This window comes from Myxine glutinosa, chromosome 12, assembly GCF_964187855.1.
Source record: "Myxine glutinosa chromosome 12, kmMyxGlut1.1, whole genome shotgun sequence".
NCBI classification, from domain to species: Eukaryota; Metazoa; Chordata; class Myxini; order Myxiniformes; family Myxinidae; genus Myxine; species Myxine glutinosa.
Window position 1 is genome coordinate 1,616,742 of NC_136272.1, and position 16,732 is coordinate 1,633,473.

Sequence of the window (16,732 nt, forward strand, 5' to 3'; positions counted from 1 at the left end):
ACGAGGGACTGACGTTCAAGAGAGTGGATGACGTAATAGAGACGATGGGAACGAAGGAACGAGAAATTAGGACGCAGATAGAGACGACCAAGGTAACCTTAGAAGGGGAGATTTTGGAGGCGCATCGGGAAATAATGGGAGTTAAGGAAAAAATGGAGGAGGTGGAAAACGATATTAGTACCGTAATATTAAAAAGAGACGAAGTGGAACGGGGAATGAAATGCGGGAGGAATTGATGGAATGTATGCAAGAGTGGTGCTCACAGCATGATGAAGAACTTGCTAATCAAATAAAAAGATTACAGGTTATTGAAGAGAGCCGGACGAGGATGGGACTTTGTGACGACATTATTTATTTATTTTCATTATTAATCATTTATTTATTTTCTTTCTCATTTGGCCAATATCTCAGGCACCTTTTGAGCTCGGAAGCTAATATTTGGACGTCAGTGACCAAGTGATGTGGCTATCAAGGATATTTTTGATTTATTGATTAATCAATTAATCAATTAAACGATTAATTATTTAATTATTCGATTAATTGCTAAAAAAAAATTAAAAAAAATTCAGTTACAGATTCTGATGAAATGGTGGTGGTTTATGTGTTCTGTGACCGAATTGATGAATAATTTAATTTTTTTATGATTATTATTTATTTATTTTCATTATTAATCATTTATTTATTTTCTTTCTCATTTGGCCAATATCTCAGGCACCTTTTGAGCTCGGAAGCTAATATTTGGACATGTGACCAAGTGATGTGGCTATCAAGGATATTTTTGATTTATTGATTAATCATTTAATCGATTAATTATTTATTGATTAATCGATTAATTATTGAATTTTTTATACAGTCACGTGAACAAGTAAGTACACCCCATTAGTATAGGCTCTGGGGGGTTGCTTGTGTACATCTCTCTTCTACGGCAAAACTTTTGATTTTCCTGTTCTATATGTTGAGACCCTTGGAAAAAATCTGGGTAACACTCCCAGATCAAGTACGTTTTTTCTGCACACCCCAATACGTGATTATGACTTGAGGCCAATTAGCCGAAATAGCAAAATTCAGTTTTCATGGAATAATTCAAGAGTAGGCAGCTTTAGATTCAAATGTAACATTTATTTATCATGTTTAGACATAACTAACACATTTTTAGCATGGTTCAATACTATAAACTGTCTTTTTTAGGAAAAAAACACGTCATTTAGCTTCTTTTTCTCCAAAAATCACTTTCAGTTTGAAAGGCGCTCAAAATCCGATCACCTCTCATACACCCAATTATGTAGATAAAGCAACCAAAATTTGTCAGAAGCTTCCTTATGAAGCCCTTTAATAATTCCATGCATCATATTTATGATTCATTATATTGTATAGTGACAGTGGGGTCAAATGTTAACAAAGGTTACCCCTACCCCAAAAAGCGGTACAAACCAAAATTGATTAAATTGGTCTAACTTTAGAAGTAAGTGTGATATTCGGCTGATTTTGGTGTATGTATGGGTTTTTGATAGCAAGCTATTCATTGGAACCATAATCAACCCTAATTTGCATAATTTCAAAATGGCCGCCAAACACCTGGCAATGATGTTGACTAAATTTCGCTCAAAATTCAGCTTAAGCAAAACTATTACACTTACATAGCTTAAGGATTCATGAATTAAAATCATAACATGTCCACAAACCCAATATAACTGTCATAACAAGGAAGCGCGTGCTGTCAATTACCACCATTTACCACCCGTGCAACTTCAATACATGTACTCTTTATCAAGCGACAGGATTCTTGCAGGCATCAGGGGAAGCCTTTTTGCAATGACAAAAATTTACACATTTGACTATGGCGGTCCTACAGGGGCATGTTGACCTGGCACACTTAGTGCATGAACAGACAACTGTCCAATGTGATTCTAGAGTTTTCCACGTTGTCTCAGGTATCAGCTGTTCCTTGTCATGCGTATAACCACAATCCTCTGGCTTAAGTGCGATCACATTTTCAGAATCTTGATGAAGCTCCAAAGCATGCATGATATTGTAGGCATTGAAAAAGCTACGCTTCATATGTGGCAGGAGACCTTGGCTGGTTGGTGGCAGGTTGTGATGAGAACTCCCTTTGACATGATGGAAGATCTCCGCACGCAAGTTCGAAAATTTCTTCGCATCGCTTTTTGGTTTCAGTACTTTGACCAAGTAGGATTCTGCATTCTTGATCAAAGGCTGAGAAAGGGTCGGCAACCCTCCAAAGTGCTTCAATAACTTTTCTGGCTCGGCATTCAAGGCGGCTTTCTTGGTCCCAACTTTGCTAGTGATATCACATCCTGTAAGACTGTGTACGGCAGGAAGAACAGCACAGAGTTGACATCCGATGCGCTCGAACAAGGTATGAAGGGGCACATACCGAGTGCTATCTCCAACTCCAGCTCGTACCCACAGCTCCTCTAGGTCATGTTGGAGAAAGACAGGCATGTGGTGGAGCAAGGCAACAACTACATCAGTATCATTGGAGATGACAACACATATTTTGTGTCCTTCTTTGAGCGCGTCCAAAACATGAAGGAGTATGCGAAGATCCGCCTCTTCAAATGTGGATTGAAGGTGTACCAGTGCGCTCTCATCTCCGTTGTGCATTTTCATACATTTCCAATCCTCGTTCTCTCTGGTCACCTGTCCGAGTACAGTTGGGTACTGACCGGTATTTGCAATATTTGAACGAACATGGCTGTAGATCAGTTTTTTTCAAGGAGAAGTTTGTTGTTGTTGGAAGGCCAGAATGTGTTCATATCCTTAGGTAGTGGTGTTGATGGCTCTATTGAAGTATATTCGATGGGTAGAGTGTCACTTCGCCTTTTCCTCTCGCTGTCCTTCACTGATGGGTCATCAGAATACATGTCAAAGACATAGTCAGTCCGCCCAAACCGATGATATATGGCCGAAAATGACATGAAATTTGATAGAAGGTCATTGAATTTGGAGAGTTTCGTAACATTAACCTTTCGGATTGTGGCCATGATGTCAACTACAAATGATGCGTCTTTCCGATGACTATATGTAAATTCTTCCGGTTTTAGGTGCGTCTCCAACTCCTTCAGTAGCTGGCTCTTTGCTGGTTTAGTCATCATTCCTGCATCATCAAACAACACTGGGGAGGGAACAACATCGTACTTTAAGAGATCATCAGTGGTGAGGCCACGCTCCCGAGCTATTTCTATGTTTCTCTCAGCGATGTTCATCTCCTTCACTGTCGTCTTGGTAGTCTTCTGTGGCTTCTTTTGAAGAGTTTTCATCGTCTTCAAGTTTGTGCGGTGAATGGTACTGCTTATTCGTTCAGTCTTGGTGACAAACCTTTCCTTTCTGAATTTCAGGTACTTCTCTTTTCCTTTTGAAAAGGCATTGAGCATGTCAGTTTTTATATCATCGGATATAACCTCTTTTGTCACAAAGTTTTGTAGTGTTTTGGAAGCGTCTAGAGACAGAGGGGACCCCTTCTCTTCAATGAATCTCATCATCTCCTGAATATGTCCTTCTTTGTGGTTCGTTGTGGCTTGAGATGATTCGTGGTGGCTGTAAGTCTCATGTGTCCTGTCAATCACATCACTGTATTGCCGATGTAGGTTCTTCACTGCCATCATTTCATGGTATATTAGGTCCCACTGGGCGACATACTGTTTTTGCTTTGCATGTCCAATGACTCCATCGCTGCACTTAGATGAAAGGTTAATGCTTTGCTCTAATTTCTGGTCTCCTCCAACAGCGGTGAATCGGCCGGGTATCTCTCTGATTGAAAAATTGCCTTTGACAAATTGTTCATGAACTGATGGTGCAGTCTCAGGTAGACGTCGCATGTCTTCAAGGTAGAGAGAACACCATCGCAAGTAGTTGGTCGAATTGAATGCCGCAAACAGGTTCAATGCACGCTGGACAGCGTCAAGATGCAGTTCCCAAATCCCTTCACGATCAGCTCTCAACAGATCACGGACAATATCCATCATTTGCAAGAACTGAGTCCAGAACTTGAAGTTTTCATTGGTATCAGACCGTGTTTGGATGAATCTGTTCAAATCTTCGACCAACGTTTTTGATGCATCAGCAAACTGAACCATATACTTCTGACTATCTTTGATGCATTTCTCCTTGACACTAGACTGGAGGTTCGTCAGGATGGCAAGCTCATGTGTATATTGGTCGATGCCTTTCTCGGAGAAGAATTCTTTGTACTGGAGGCGTTCAAAGGCTTCAGCAAGGAGCTGCATACCCTCAAGACAGCGGCTGTAGTGACCTCCATGTAGAACAGAATTCTCGATGACAGTTGGACCAAAAACACCGGCCTGCAACCATGTGATGTCCGCGCCACTTCCATCCAGGAGTTTGCCAATACATTTCAAAACAGTTTTCACTAAGTGAAACGTTCCCAGGCATGGAACCAGGGTCCTGAATTCCTCTGGTCTCAGCAGTTGTATATCACGGACGATGCAATAAACACCTTCATCACAATACATTGGTATCTCATTTTGAGTCAGCTGAGAACCAATGTCCATAAAGTTCTTCATAGCCGTATAAACTGTCGCGTACTCTGTAACTGGATGCGGCAGAACAGGCACAAATGCAAGATTCTTTAATGGGATGGCCTCCTCCGTCCAAACAGAGTTGCTAGCACTCCAAGATGGCATTGTTTGTGACTCGGGGTAGATGGACACTTCATCATGCATGACGTTCAAGCATGCGAGGGACCAAGAAATATCCTTCAGTTTTGCTGCATCGGCTTCGGAGGAGGTGTAAGGCAGTTCGGCCACTTTGTAAGTTGCTGGGATGTCAGCACGGTGTGCAGGCTTGTGAAAGTCGGACAGTACCTGGCATTTTAATATTAAACTGAATGACTGTGGACCATGTGTGACCTGCGTGTCAGAAATCTTTGGTTTACTGGTCGACGACGGGGGTTTGTCTTGGTAGAGAACAGTCACAGTGTCATGTTCAGATACATTTGCCCCCTCATGGTCCCAGTTGTCAATTGCACCGGAGGTGAATTGCCCAGGATCAAAGTGTGACGGCAGTGAAACGCGATCGTTGTTGTGCTGTGCTGTAAACGTGGCAAGGTCATGTTGGTACCTACGCAGCTCCGGGTAGCTGATTGCTAGTCCTCCGTGGTTTAGAACTGTAGTTACAATTTTGCCACCACGCCCAAGACCATGAACTGATTCCGCATTCATAATATGCATTGGAGTTCTCTTTCTACCGCAGTGATGGATATAGTACATGACTTGGAAGACAGATTGTATCTTTCTGCAACGCTGTGTGGAGAGGCTGTTACCTGATGGCTTGCTACCGGTATCGTAGTCATCATCATCTTCTTCATCCTCATCAACTGGTTCATCACTTTCTGTCATGACAGCTTCGGCTGCTTTTGCATATGTGTCAGGATTGAAATTGTACAAATGACTGAAAAAACGTAGTACAGGTTCAGGGATATTCATCTAGCTCAAGGAATGCTTTAGATCATGCGCATCACAAAAGCTATCGTCAAGGCCAAAATCATACTCATCTAGAGCCTTCCTAATCACACCAGCGCATACCTGAACAGGATCAAGGGAACGAATGCGCTCAGCTAACACTTTCTTTGGAACACTGAATACCATCATTGATTTTTTGAACGAACTGGGATATGTAAAATCAATCTCATTACCAAAAGTGTTCAACAAGAAAACATTTACATCTCTATTACGAAAGTTACATTTGTCATCAATATTGTTCAAAGAGTCTCTGATAGCACTAAGTTCATAACCCCTCCCTTCTTTTAGGCCTTGCTCTAACTCTTTAACAACCTGATTCCAAGCAAGCTGTTTCTCAGACACTTTTGGTGTGGAAGCTTTATCACGAGAGTCATACTTATACAAGTATTTAGTCATGCAGTCCCTGTGCTAGAACAGATCTGCTCCAAACACAGAATGCGCATCTTGAAGGTCGCACGTTCGGGTGAACACATCATCTTGAAAGAAGTTTGTCGCAGCCAGAAAGGCTGAAGCACGGCCTGATTCACTAATGCGATATTTCGTGTACTGTTGTTTGTGTGATTTACTGTCACAGATAATACACTTCACTTGACGTAAGGCTGTTGTGGACGTCTCTGTATTCGGTGGATGTCGGACGGCCTTAGAACGAGTACTTCTATCTTCTTCCTGCTCAGAACGGGACAGGTCTTGGCATACAGCGAGACTCTTCCTTTTCCTATTGAGAACTGAAGTCATGGTGTATTTTTTGTAACAGTCATTGGTCACATGATAAACAAACCCATCTACTTTTACCAGCTTAAGCCGTTTGGAAACTTGATCATTGTGGATGTAACTTGCTTCTCGTATCCTTTTGCAACCATTAGTTGTGCTCAGTTTTATCCCCCGCGCTTTTCTGGCAGATGATGCAGTTTGTCGCATCAAACGAACTGTCTTCGGGCGGTCCTGAGAGAGTAACAGACTCCATCGTCAGCGGCCACGCCTGAAAAACAAAAAATGGATATTAGTTACGTTTGTACGGCTGTAAAAATCGGCAAGGTCGGACCATATGCTGAAAATATAAAATGTGAAAGACTGATAAGCCACAAAGAAACCCATGTTTATCCCTATTAAAGGGCTTCATAAGGAAGCTTCTGACAAATTTTGGTTGCTTTATCTACATAATTGGGTGTATGAGAGGTGATCGGATTTTGAGCGCCTTTCAAACTGAAAGTGATTTTTGGAGAAAAAAAAGCTAAATGCCGTTTTTTTTCTTCTAAAAAAGACAGTTTATAGTATTGAACCATGCTAAAAATGTGTTAGTTATGTCTAAACATGATAAATAAATGTTACATTTGAATCTAAAGCTGCCTACTCTTGAATTATTCCATGAAAACTGAATTTTGCTATTTCGGCTAATTGGCCTCAAGTCATAATCACGTATTGGGGTGTGCAGAAAAAACGTACTTGATCTGGGAGTGTTACCCACATTTTTTCCAAGGGTCTCAACATATAGAACAGGAAAATCAAAAGTTTGGCCGTAGAAGAGAGATGTACACAAGCAACCCCCCAGAGCCAGGAGTACATGTAAAGTTTTGACTTTTTGAACATATTTCAACATACAGCTGTTTGATCTTCATTTCAACAATATTGATAGATAAAGGTGATATAATATAACAAATATCATGAAACATTTACATTTTGTAGTCCAATGTATAATTTAAATAAATATAAATGCAAATTTCGCATGTGGAAAAAGTAAGTACACCGTTGGCTCTAATAATAATAATAATAATAATTCATTTATTTTGTATAGCGCTTTTCCAGAAGCCCAAAGGCGCTTTGACAGAGTGGCAAACATAATGCATAACAATACATGAAAACAACAATTGCAAAAAGACAAGAATCAATAGGGAAATATTTAAAGCAAAAGGAGGGAGAAGGAGAAGAGATAGTCAGGGGTTAAATGCTGTGGGTTGAATGTTGAATGCAGTGTTGAACAGGTGGGTCTTTAGTGATGTTTTGAATGTGGTGAGTGAGGAGGAGTCTCTGATGGTGTGAGGTAGTGAGTTCCAGAGGGTGGGAGCAGCGATGGAGAAGGCCCTGTCCCCCCAGGATCTGAATTTGGTCCGGATGGAGGGGGTCAGGAGGTTGGTACCAGCAGAGCGGAGGTTGCGGGTGGGAGTGTGTCTGGAGAGGAGGTCAGCCAGGTAGGATGGGGCCAGGTTATGGAGGGCTTTGTATGTCAAGAGGAGGATTTTGTACTGGATTCTCTGGGGGATGGGGAGCCAGTGAAGCTTGTAAAGGACGGGGGTGATGTGGTCACGGGTCCGGGAATGGGTGAGTAGACGGGCAGCGGAGTTCTGAATGTATTGGAGTTTATTGGTGATTTTTGAGGGTGAACCATAGAGGAGGCTATTGCAGTAGTCCAGACGGGAGGTGATGAAGGCGTGGATGAGGGTTTCTGCAGCCGTGGAGGAGAGGGATGAGCGGAGACGGGCAATGTTTTTCAGGTGAAAGAAGGCTGACTTTGTGATCTGTTTAGTGTATTTGTCGAAGGAAAGGGTTTGGTCAAAGATGACGCCAAGATTCCGGATGTGAGGGGAGGTGGATACTGGGATACCGTCGATGTTGAGGGCAAAGTTATGGGTGGATTTTGTGAGCGTTTTTGGGCCAATGATGATTATTTCAGATTTATCACAGTTAAGCTTGAGGAAGTTGATTTGAAGCCAGGATTTTATTTCAGTGATGCAGTTTGTCAGGATAGAGTGGGTGTCGGTGGAGACGGACTTGGTGGAGATGAAAAGCTGGATGTCATCGGCGAAGCAGTGGAATTGGAGACCATGACGGCGGATTAAGTGACCGAGCGGGGACAGGTAAAGGATGAAGAGGAGGGGGCCAAGAACTGAACCTTGGGGGACACCTTGGGGGAGGGGAGCAGTGGGGGATTTGCAGTTATTGATGGAGATGAACTGGCATCTGTCAGAGAGGTATGATTTAATCCAAGAGAGGGCAGTGCCGGTAACGTTAAAGGTGGATTCGAGTCGGGTGAGGAGGATAGTGTGATCGATGGTGTCAAAGGCAGCGCTGAGGTCGAGGAGGACGAGAATGTTGAGGTTGCCAGCGTCAGAGGAGAGGAGAAGGTCGTTGGTGATTTTGAGGAGAGCAGTTTCAGTACTGTGGTTGGAGCGGAATCCGGATTGGAATGTTTCATACAGGTTATTGGCAGAGAGATGATGTTTGAGTTGAGTGGCTACAGCGCGTTCCAAAACTTTTGACAGAAAGGGTAGGTTGGAGATGGGTCTGAAGTTGTTTAGGGTGTCAGGGTTTAGACCAGGTTTTTTTAGAATGGGGGTAACAGCAGCAATTTTGAGGGAAGGTGGGACGATGCCTGTAGACAGGGAGGAGTTTATTGTTGCGATGATAAGTGGAGAGAGAGCAGGGAGGGAGGCTTTGACAAAGCTGGAGGGGATGGGGTCAAGAGTGCAGGTGGCAGTTTTCATTCCTATGAGGAGTTCAGAGAGGTCAGTAGGGGAGATTGGGGAGAACCGAGACAGGGGATGGCAGGACAAGGGGGGGCAGGTGGTTGGAGGGGGAGCGGGTGCGGCGGTGGTCAAGCTGTTGTAGATGTTGTCAATTTTGCGTTGGAAGAAAGAGAGGAAGGAGATGCAGTTGTCTACTGTGAATGACTGGGTGGTGGTGTTCAGGGGGCGGAGGAGTTTGTTTATTGTCGAGAAGAGTGCTTTTGGGTTTCCGGAGCCAGAGTGGATAATTTGAGAGTAGTAGGCAGAGCGGGCGCGGGAGAGGGCATCTTTGTAGTGTTGTATGTGGTCCTTGTAGGCTTGGGAGTGAACTGTGAGACCCGTTTTATTGCGGAGTCTTTCAAGTTGGCGAGCACGAGTTTTTATCAGGTGGAGTTCAGGGGTAAACCAGGGAGCAGAATGGGTGAAAGAAACTGTTTTGGTTTTTACAGGTGCAAGCTGGTCAAGGCAGGAGGAGAGAGTGTGGTTGTAGTAGTCAGTGAGGTCGGAAGGGGTGTGGAGGTCAATGAAGGGAGAAGTGGACATTTTTTCAGAGAGGGTGGATGAGAATGAGGTAGGTGAAAGAGCGTTTAGCTTACGGAAGTTGATTGTGCGATAATGCCTTGGTGTTGGGGCGGGGATGTTGATGGTCAGAGTGATGGCTAAGTGGTCAGAGAGGGTGAGGTCGGAGCCATAGAGATGGTGCAAACTTAATCCAGTGGAGCAGACAAGGTCCAAAATGTGACCACGGATATGGGTAGGAAAGTCGACATGTTGAGTGAGGTTAAAGCAGGTGAGTAAATCAGTGAAGTCAGTGGTTATTGTGGAGTCAGTGGAGTCCATGTGGATATTGAAATCACCAAGGAGGAGGATTGAGGGGGAGAGGGAACATAGCTGGGTCAGAAAGTAGGAGAAGTCAGACAGGAATGATGGGTGTGGTTTGGGAGGGCGGTAGACGACAGCCATGACTGACTGCGTGTGACCAGAGAGTTTTAAAGCCAGGTGTTCAAATGATGGAGCAGATGAGATGGAGATGAGGTTGGTCTTGATGTCTTGACGGTGGATAACGGCAATTCCACCACCTCGGCCCTCCGAGCGTGGTTTATTGACGTAGGAATATCCATTGGGTGTGGTGAGGTTAAGTGTGTAGTAGTCCAGAGGTTGTTGCCAGGTTTCGGTGAGACAGAGAAAGTCCAGTTTGTTATCCAGGATGTATTCGTTCAGGATGAGGCATTTGTTGTTGAGGGACCGGGTGTTGAACAGGGTGAGCTTGATGTTGTTTTGAACAGCAGGGATGAATTCAGGTGATTTAGCCAGGGTTCGTAGGCAGGAGGTGCGATCGTGTGGGTTGCTGTGACCAGGTGCGCTGGGACGAAGAGTGAGAGTGCGCAGAGCCGACCAGAGGACGGGGATGGAGTGACCTGATTGCAAATAAACAAACTTACGACCGGAGCCACGGTGAATGTACCTGGGTCGTCGGAGGAGTCCATTTGATTTGATGGCAGAGATGCATGATGGGGTGGAGCGGGTATTGAGCAGAAGAAGCCTTGCGGCGGAGTACCTCAGAGCCATGCCAGGCAGGAGCGAAGGGACGAGTACGAGGCCAAGGTCGAGGAGGTAAAGCGGCAAACGCAGCGGCAAACGCAGCGGCAAACGACTGCAGCCGCTAATCAAGACCACAGCGGCAAACAGCCACCGCCGCAAACAACGGCCACAAACAACGGGAGCGGGCCTGAGGAAATAGTGGAGGAGCCGGGCAGGCGAAGCCAGGAGCAGAGCCGGGACCGAGCAGAGGGCAGACCCAACGGTCAAAAATCCGCCACGACCACCAGAAAAACAAACTATGTACAATGGCCCAGTCGGAGAAGCGGCGAACAAGTAACGCCAGCGTCCTCTCCAGACCGGACCGGAAGCGGAAGTCCAATAATAGGTGGTATTGCCCCCTTTGGCAGAAACAACCTCAAGTAGGCGTTTCTTATAACTGTCTACCAGTCTCTGACATCGACTGGGAGAAATTTTTGCCCACTCCTCCATGCAGAATTCTTTTAGCTGTGCGATGTTTGAGGGGTTTCTTGCATGCACAGCTCGTTTCAAATCCGCCCACAACATCTCGATGGGATTTAGATCCGGGCTTTGACTTGGCCATTCCAGAACCCTCCATTTCTTTCTTTTCAGCCATTCCTTGGTGGATTTACTGGTATGTTTAGGGTCATTGTCATGTTGCAAGGTCCACCTTCGGTTGAGCTTCAACTTTCCGACATATGGCCTCACATTATCCTCAAGCACCCTCTGGTACAATGAAGAATTCATAGTGGATTCTATGATGGTGAGCTGCCCAGGCCCTGATGCAGCAACGCTGCCCCAAACCATAATATTTCCACCACCATGCTTTACAATTAGTATCAGGTTCTTGTGGTCAAATGCTGTCTTTGGTTTTCACCAAACATGTCTTCTGGTACTGTGGCCAAATAGCTCGACCTTTGACTCATCTGTCCAGAACACATTGTTCCAGAAGTGCTGGTCTTTGCCTTGGTGTTCATTTGCAAACTTTAGTCTTGCCCTGATGTTCTTTCTGGACAGCAAAGGTTCCCTCCTGGCACACCTCCCATGTAGATCAAATTTGTGCAGCCTCTTTATAATGGTAGACTCGTCCACTTTGACATCAACAGTGGCAAGAGCTACCTGTAGGTCCCGTGATGACATTCTGGGGTTCTTCGAGACTTCTTTCAGCATCTTGCGGTCTGCTCTTGGGCTGAACCTGCTGGGGCGGCCTGGCCTGAACAAGTTGGCAGTTGTTTGGAATTTTCTCCACTTGTAGATGATCTTCCGCACAGTCGAATGATTGATTTCAAATTGTTTGGAGATCTCTTTAAATCCCTTCCCAGACTCGTAGGCATCTATAACCTTCTTTCTGAAGGCCTCGGGGAGCTCTTTTGATCTAGGCATGGTGACGCCGCACACTTCAACAACAAAGAGCAAATGAAACTGAATGTCTGATGTTTAAATAAGACAGGTTCCTCCGAGATCCTCTCTAACGATGTTCTAATCATTTGCACCTGAGCTGGTGCACCTGATTCTAATTTTAAGTATTTGAAGTAGTGATAAATGTAGGGGTGTACTTACTTTTTCCATGTGCGAAATTTGCATTTATGTTTATTTAAATTATACAATGGACTACAAAATGTAAATGTTTCATGATATTTGTTATATTATATCACCTTTATCTATCAATATTGTTGAAATGAAGATCAAATATCTGTATGTTGAAATATGTTGAAAAAGTCAAAACTTTACATGGGGTGTACTTACTTTTTCATGTGACTGTAAATGACTTATTTAATTAAATTTCTCATAGATACATCTTCGGATGAAGCACGAGTGGTTTAGTTATGCTATTGGCCAATTGATTAAGAAAATATTTTGTGATAATCTTTTATTGATTTTAATTATACAATTAATGAATCAATTAGTGTACACCTCTCCCTCCAAATGCAACCTCGATGAGCTGCACTGCGGTATTGCCGGGCGCCAGAAGCGCCCCAGCAATGCCGCGCTGAAGGATATTTAATTATTTGGCATGGGGGCGGTGTACTTTGAATGTATCTGTACTTGTTTGTTGATTTTAATTATGCAATTAATCAATCTGTTATTGTATACTTATCCCTCTCAATACAGTCTCGATGAGCTGCCCAGCGGTATCCCCGGGCACCGAAGTAAAGGGTGATGGGTGATATCCATCACCCTTTACTTCCCCAAGCAATATCCATCACCCCTTGCTTCCCCACACGATATCCATCACCCCTTACTTCCCCACGCGATATCCATCACCCCTTACTTTCCCACGTGATATCCATCACCCCTTACTTCCCCAAGTGATATCCATCACCCCTTACTTCCCCACGCGATATCCATCACCCCTTACTTCACCATGTGATATCCATCACCCCTTACTTCCCCAAGTGATATCCATCACCCCTTACTTCCCCACGCGATATCCATCACCCCTTACTTTCCCACGTGATATCCATCACCCCTTACTTCCCCAAGTGATATCCATCACCCCTTACTTCCCCACGCGATATCCATCACCCCTTACTTCCCCAAGTGATATCCATCACCCCTTACTTCCCCACGTGATATCCATCACCCCTTACTTCCCCACGTGATATCCATCACCCCTTACTTCCCCACGTGATATCCATCACCCCTTACTTCCCCACGTGATATCCATCACCCCTTACTTCCCCACGTGATATCCATCACCCCTTACTTCCCCACGTGATATCCATCACCCTTTACTTCCCCACGCGATATCCATCACCCCTTACTTCCCCAAGCAATATCCATCGCCTACCTTACTTCCCCACGCGATATCCATCACCCCTTACTTCCCCACATGATATCCATCACCCCTTACTTCCCCACGTGATATCCATCACCCTGTACTTCCCCACGCGATATCCATCACCCTTTACTTCCCCACGCAATATCCATCACCCCTTACTTCCCCACGCGATATCCATCACCCTTTACTTCCCCTCGCAATATCCATCACCCTTTACTTCCCCACGCGATATCCATCGCCCCCTTACTTCCCCACGCGATATCCATCGCCCCCTTCCCCACGCGATATCCATCACCCCTTACTTCCCCACGCGATATCCATCACCCTTTATTTCCCCACACGATATCCATCACCCCTTACTTCCCCACACGATATCCATCACCCCTTACTTCCCCACGCGATATCCATCACCCCTTACTTCCCCACGCGATATCCATCACCCCTTACTTCCCCACGCGATATCCATCACCCTTTACTTCCCCACGCGATATCCATCACCCCTTACTTCCCCACACGATATCCATCACCCCTTACTTCCCCACACGATATCCATCACCCCTTACTTCCCCACGCGATATCCATCACCCCTTACTTCCCCACGCGATATCCATCACCCCTTACTTCCCCACGCGATATCCATCACCCCTTACTTCCCCACACAATATCCATCACCCCTTACTTCCCCACACGATATCCATCACCCCTTACTTCCCCACGCGATATCCATCACCCTTTACTTCCCCACGCGATATCCATCACCCCTTACTTCCCCACGCGATATCCATCACCCTTTACTTCCCCACGCGATATCCATCACCCCTTACTTCCCCACACGATATCCATCACCCCTTACTTCCCCACACGATATCCATCACCCCTTACTTCCCCACGCGATATCCATCACCCTTTACTTCCCCACGCGATATCCATCACCCCTTACTTCCCCACGCGATATCCATCACCCCTTACTTCGCCACACGATATGCATCACCCTTTACTTCCCCACGCGATATCCATCACCCCTTACTTCCCCACACGATATCCATCACCCTTTACTTCCCCACACGATATCCATCACCCTTTACTTCCCCACGCGATATCCATCACCCCTTACTTCCCCACGCGATATCCATCACCCCTTACTTCCCCACACGATATCCATCACCCCTTACTTCCCCACACGATATCCATCACCCTTTACTTCCCCACACGATATCCATCACCCTTTACTTCCCCACACGATACCCATCACCCCTTACTTCCCCACGCGATATCCATCACCCCTTACTTCCCCACGCGATATCCATCACCCCTTACTTCCCCACACGATATCCATCACCCTTTACTTCCCCACGCGATATCCATCACCCCTTACTTCCCCACGCGATAACCATCACCCCTTACTTCCCCACGCGATATCCATCACCCCTTACTTCCCCACGCGATATCCATCACCCCTTACTTCCCCACACGATATCCATCACCCTTTACTTCCCCACGCGATATACATCACTCCTTACTTCCCCACACGATATCCATCACCCCTTACTTCCCCACACGATATCCATCACCCTTTACTTCCCCACGCGATATCCATCACCCTTTACTTCCCCACACGATATCCATCACCCCTTACTTCCCCACGCGATATCCATCACCCCTTACTTCCCCACGCGATATCCATCACCCCTTACTTCCCCACGCGATATCCATCACCCCTTTACTTCCATCGAATCTCACTTCCACTGTCCTCACTTCCATCGCTCCTCACTTCCATCGCTCCTCACTTCCACCGCCCCTCACTCCCACCGCCCCTCACTTCCACCGCCCACCCTTCCACCGCGCCTCACTTCCCTCACTTCCACCGGCCTCCCTTCCACCACCCTCACTTCCACCGCCCCGGCTCCTCACTTCCACCGCACCTCACTTCCACCGCACCTAACTTCCACCGTCCTCACTTCCACCGCCCCTCACCTCCACCGTACCTCACTTCCACCGCGCCTCACTTCCCTCACTTCCACCGCCCTCACATCCAACGTCCTCACTTCCACCGCCCCGGATCCTCACTTCCACCGCCCCGGATCCTCACTTCCACCGCCCTCACTTCCACCGCTCCTCACTTCCACCTTCTCACTTCCCCTGCCCCCACCTCACTTCCCCTTCCCCCCTACTTCCCCTTCCCCCCTACTTCCCCTGCCCCCCTACTTCCCCTGCCCCCACCTCACTTCCCCTGCCCCCACCTCACTTCCCCTGCCCCCACCTCACTTCCCCTGCCCCCACCTCACTTCCCCTGCCCCCACCTCACTTCCCCTGCCCCCTACTTCCCTTTCCCCTGCCCCCCTACTTCCCTTTCCCCTGCCCCCCTACTTCCCTTTCCCCTGCCCCCCTACTTCCCCTGCCTCCCTACTTCCCCTGCCTCCCTACTTCCCCTGCCTCCACCTCACTTCCCCTTCCCCCCTACTTCCCCTTCCCCCCTACTTCCCCTGCCCCCCTACTTCCCCTGCCCCCACCTCACTTCCCCTGCCCCCACCTCACTTCCCCTGCCCCCACCTCACTTCCCCTGCCCCCACCTCACTTCCCCTGCCCCCACCTCACTTCCCCTGCCCCCTACTTCCCTTTCCCCTGCCCCCTACTTCCCTTTCCCCTGCCCCCTACTTCCCTTTCCCCTGCCCCCCTACTTCCCTTTCCCCTGCCCCCCTACTTCCCTTTCCCCTGCCCCCCTACTTCCCTTTCCCCTGCCCCCCTACTTCCCTTTCCCCTGCCCCCCTACTTCCCCTGCCTCCCTACTTCCCCTGCCTCCCTACTTCCCCTGCCTCCACCTCACTTCCCCTGCCCCCCTATTTCCCCTGCCCCCACCTATCTCCTCAACACAATGACAATGCACGCTTGTTCTCCAGACTATGCCCCCATTTCCCCCTTATTCCCTAAACACATTTTAACACCTTCCTCACGTACGATCTTTCCTCCGCCGATTTCTCGTCTCTCACAACTTTTCGCTCAAGCTTCATCGGGGATTCATTTCCGGCGCGAGCTCCCGCATTCCCGCCACTTCCGGCTACTTCCGGCTGTGCAACTGAACATGCAAGTTCGAGCGGGGCCATTGCGCTACGTTTTGTGAAGGAATCTGAGGGAGAGTCCGGGGTCGGACAGGGAAAACTGAACGGGAGCGCGGGAGAGCGGGAGAGAGGGGGAGCGGGGGAGCGGGGGAGCAAGAGGATGTGAATATGGTTCGGGATGGATCACGTGGAATGATGGGAACAGAGGTTTGGGAGAAGGAGCACGAGAATGATTAATTACTTATAATGTAATGTTATTGTTAAAGGTGCGTTCCGCTCAGGGGGTGCGTGCCGTACACGTGGTGCGTGCGTTGCAGGTGTTCCGTGCCGCTC

The 16,732-nt window shown here is 47.0% G+C and overlaps 1 protein-coding gene across 1 annotated transcript; it reads right to left on the reverse strand.

Annotated features, from left to right (window-relative positions):
• Window positions 1-1,098: 1,098 nt before the first annotated feature.
• LOC144888474 (uncharacterized) lies at window positions 1,099-16,400 on the reverse strand. The gene is made up of 2 exons (XM_078766403.1): window positions 16,299-16,400; window positions 1,099-6,480 (listed from the first exon to the last, which is right to left on the reverse strand). Exon 2 carries the CDS (start codon window positions 5,463-5,465, stop codon window positions 2,724-2,726), a length of 2,742 nt encoding a protein of 913 aa, XP_078622529.1. The 5' UTR covers window positions 5,466-6,480; window positions 16,299-16,400; the 3' UTR covers window positions 1,099-2,723.
• Window positions 16,401-16,732: the final 332 nt, after the last annotated feature.

Bases quoted from the DNA above. Each gene is read 5' to 3' on its own strand.
- LOC144888474 (XM_078766403.1), bottom strand. From the start codon at position 5,465: ATGAATATCCCTGAACCTGTACTACGTTTTTTCAGTCATTTGTACAAT.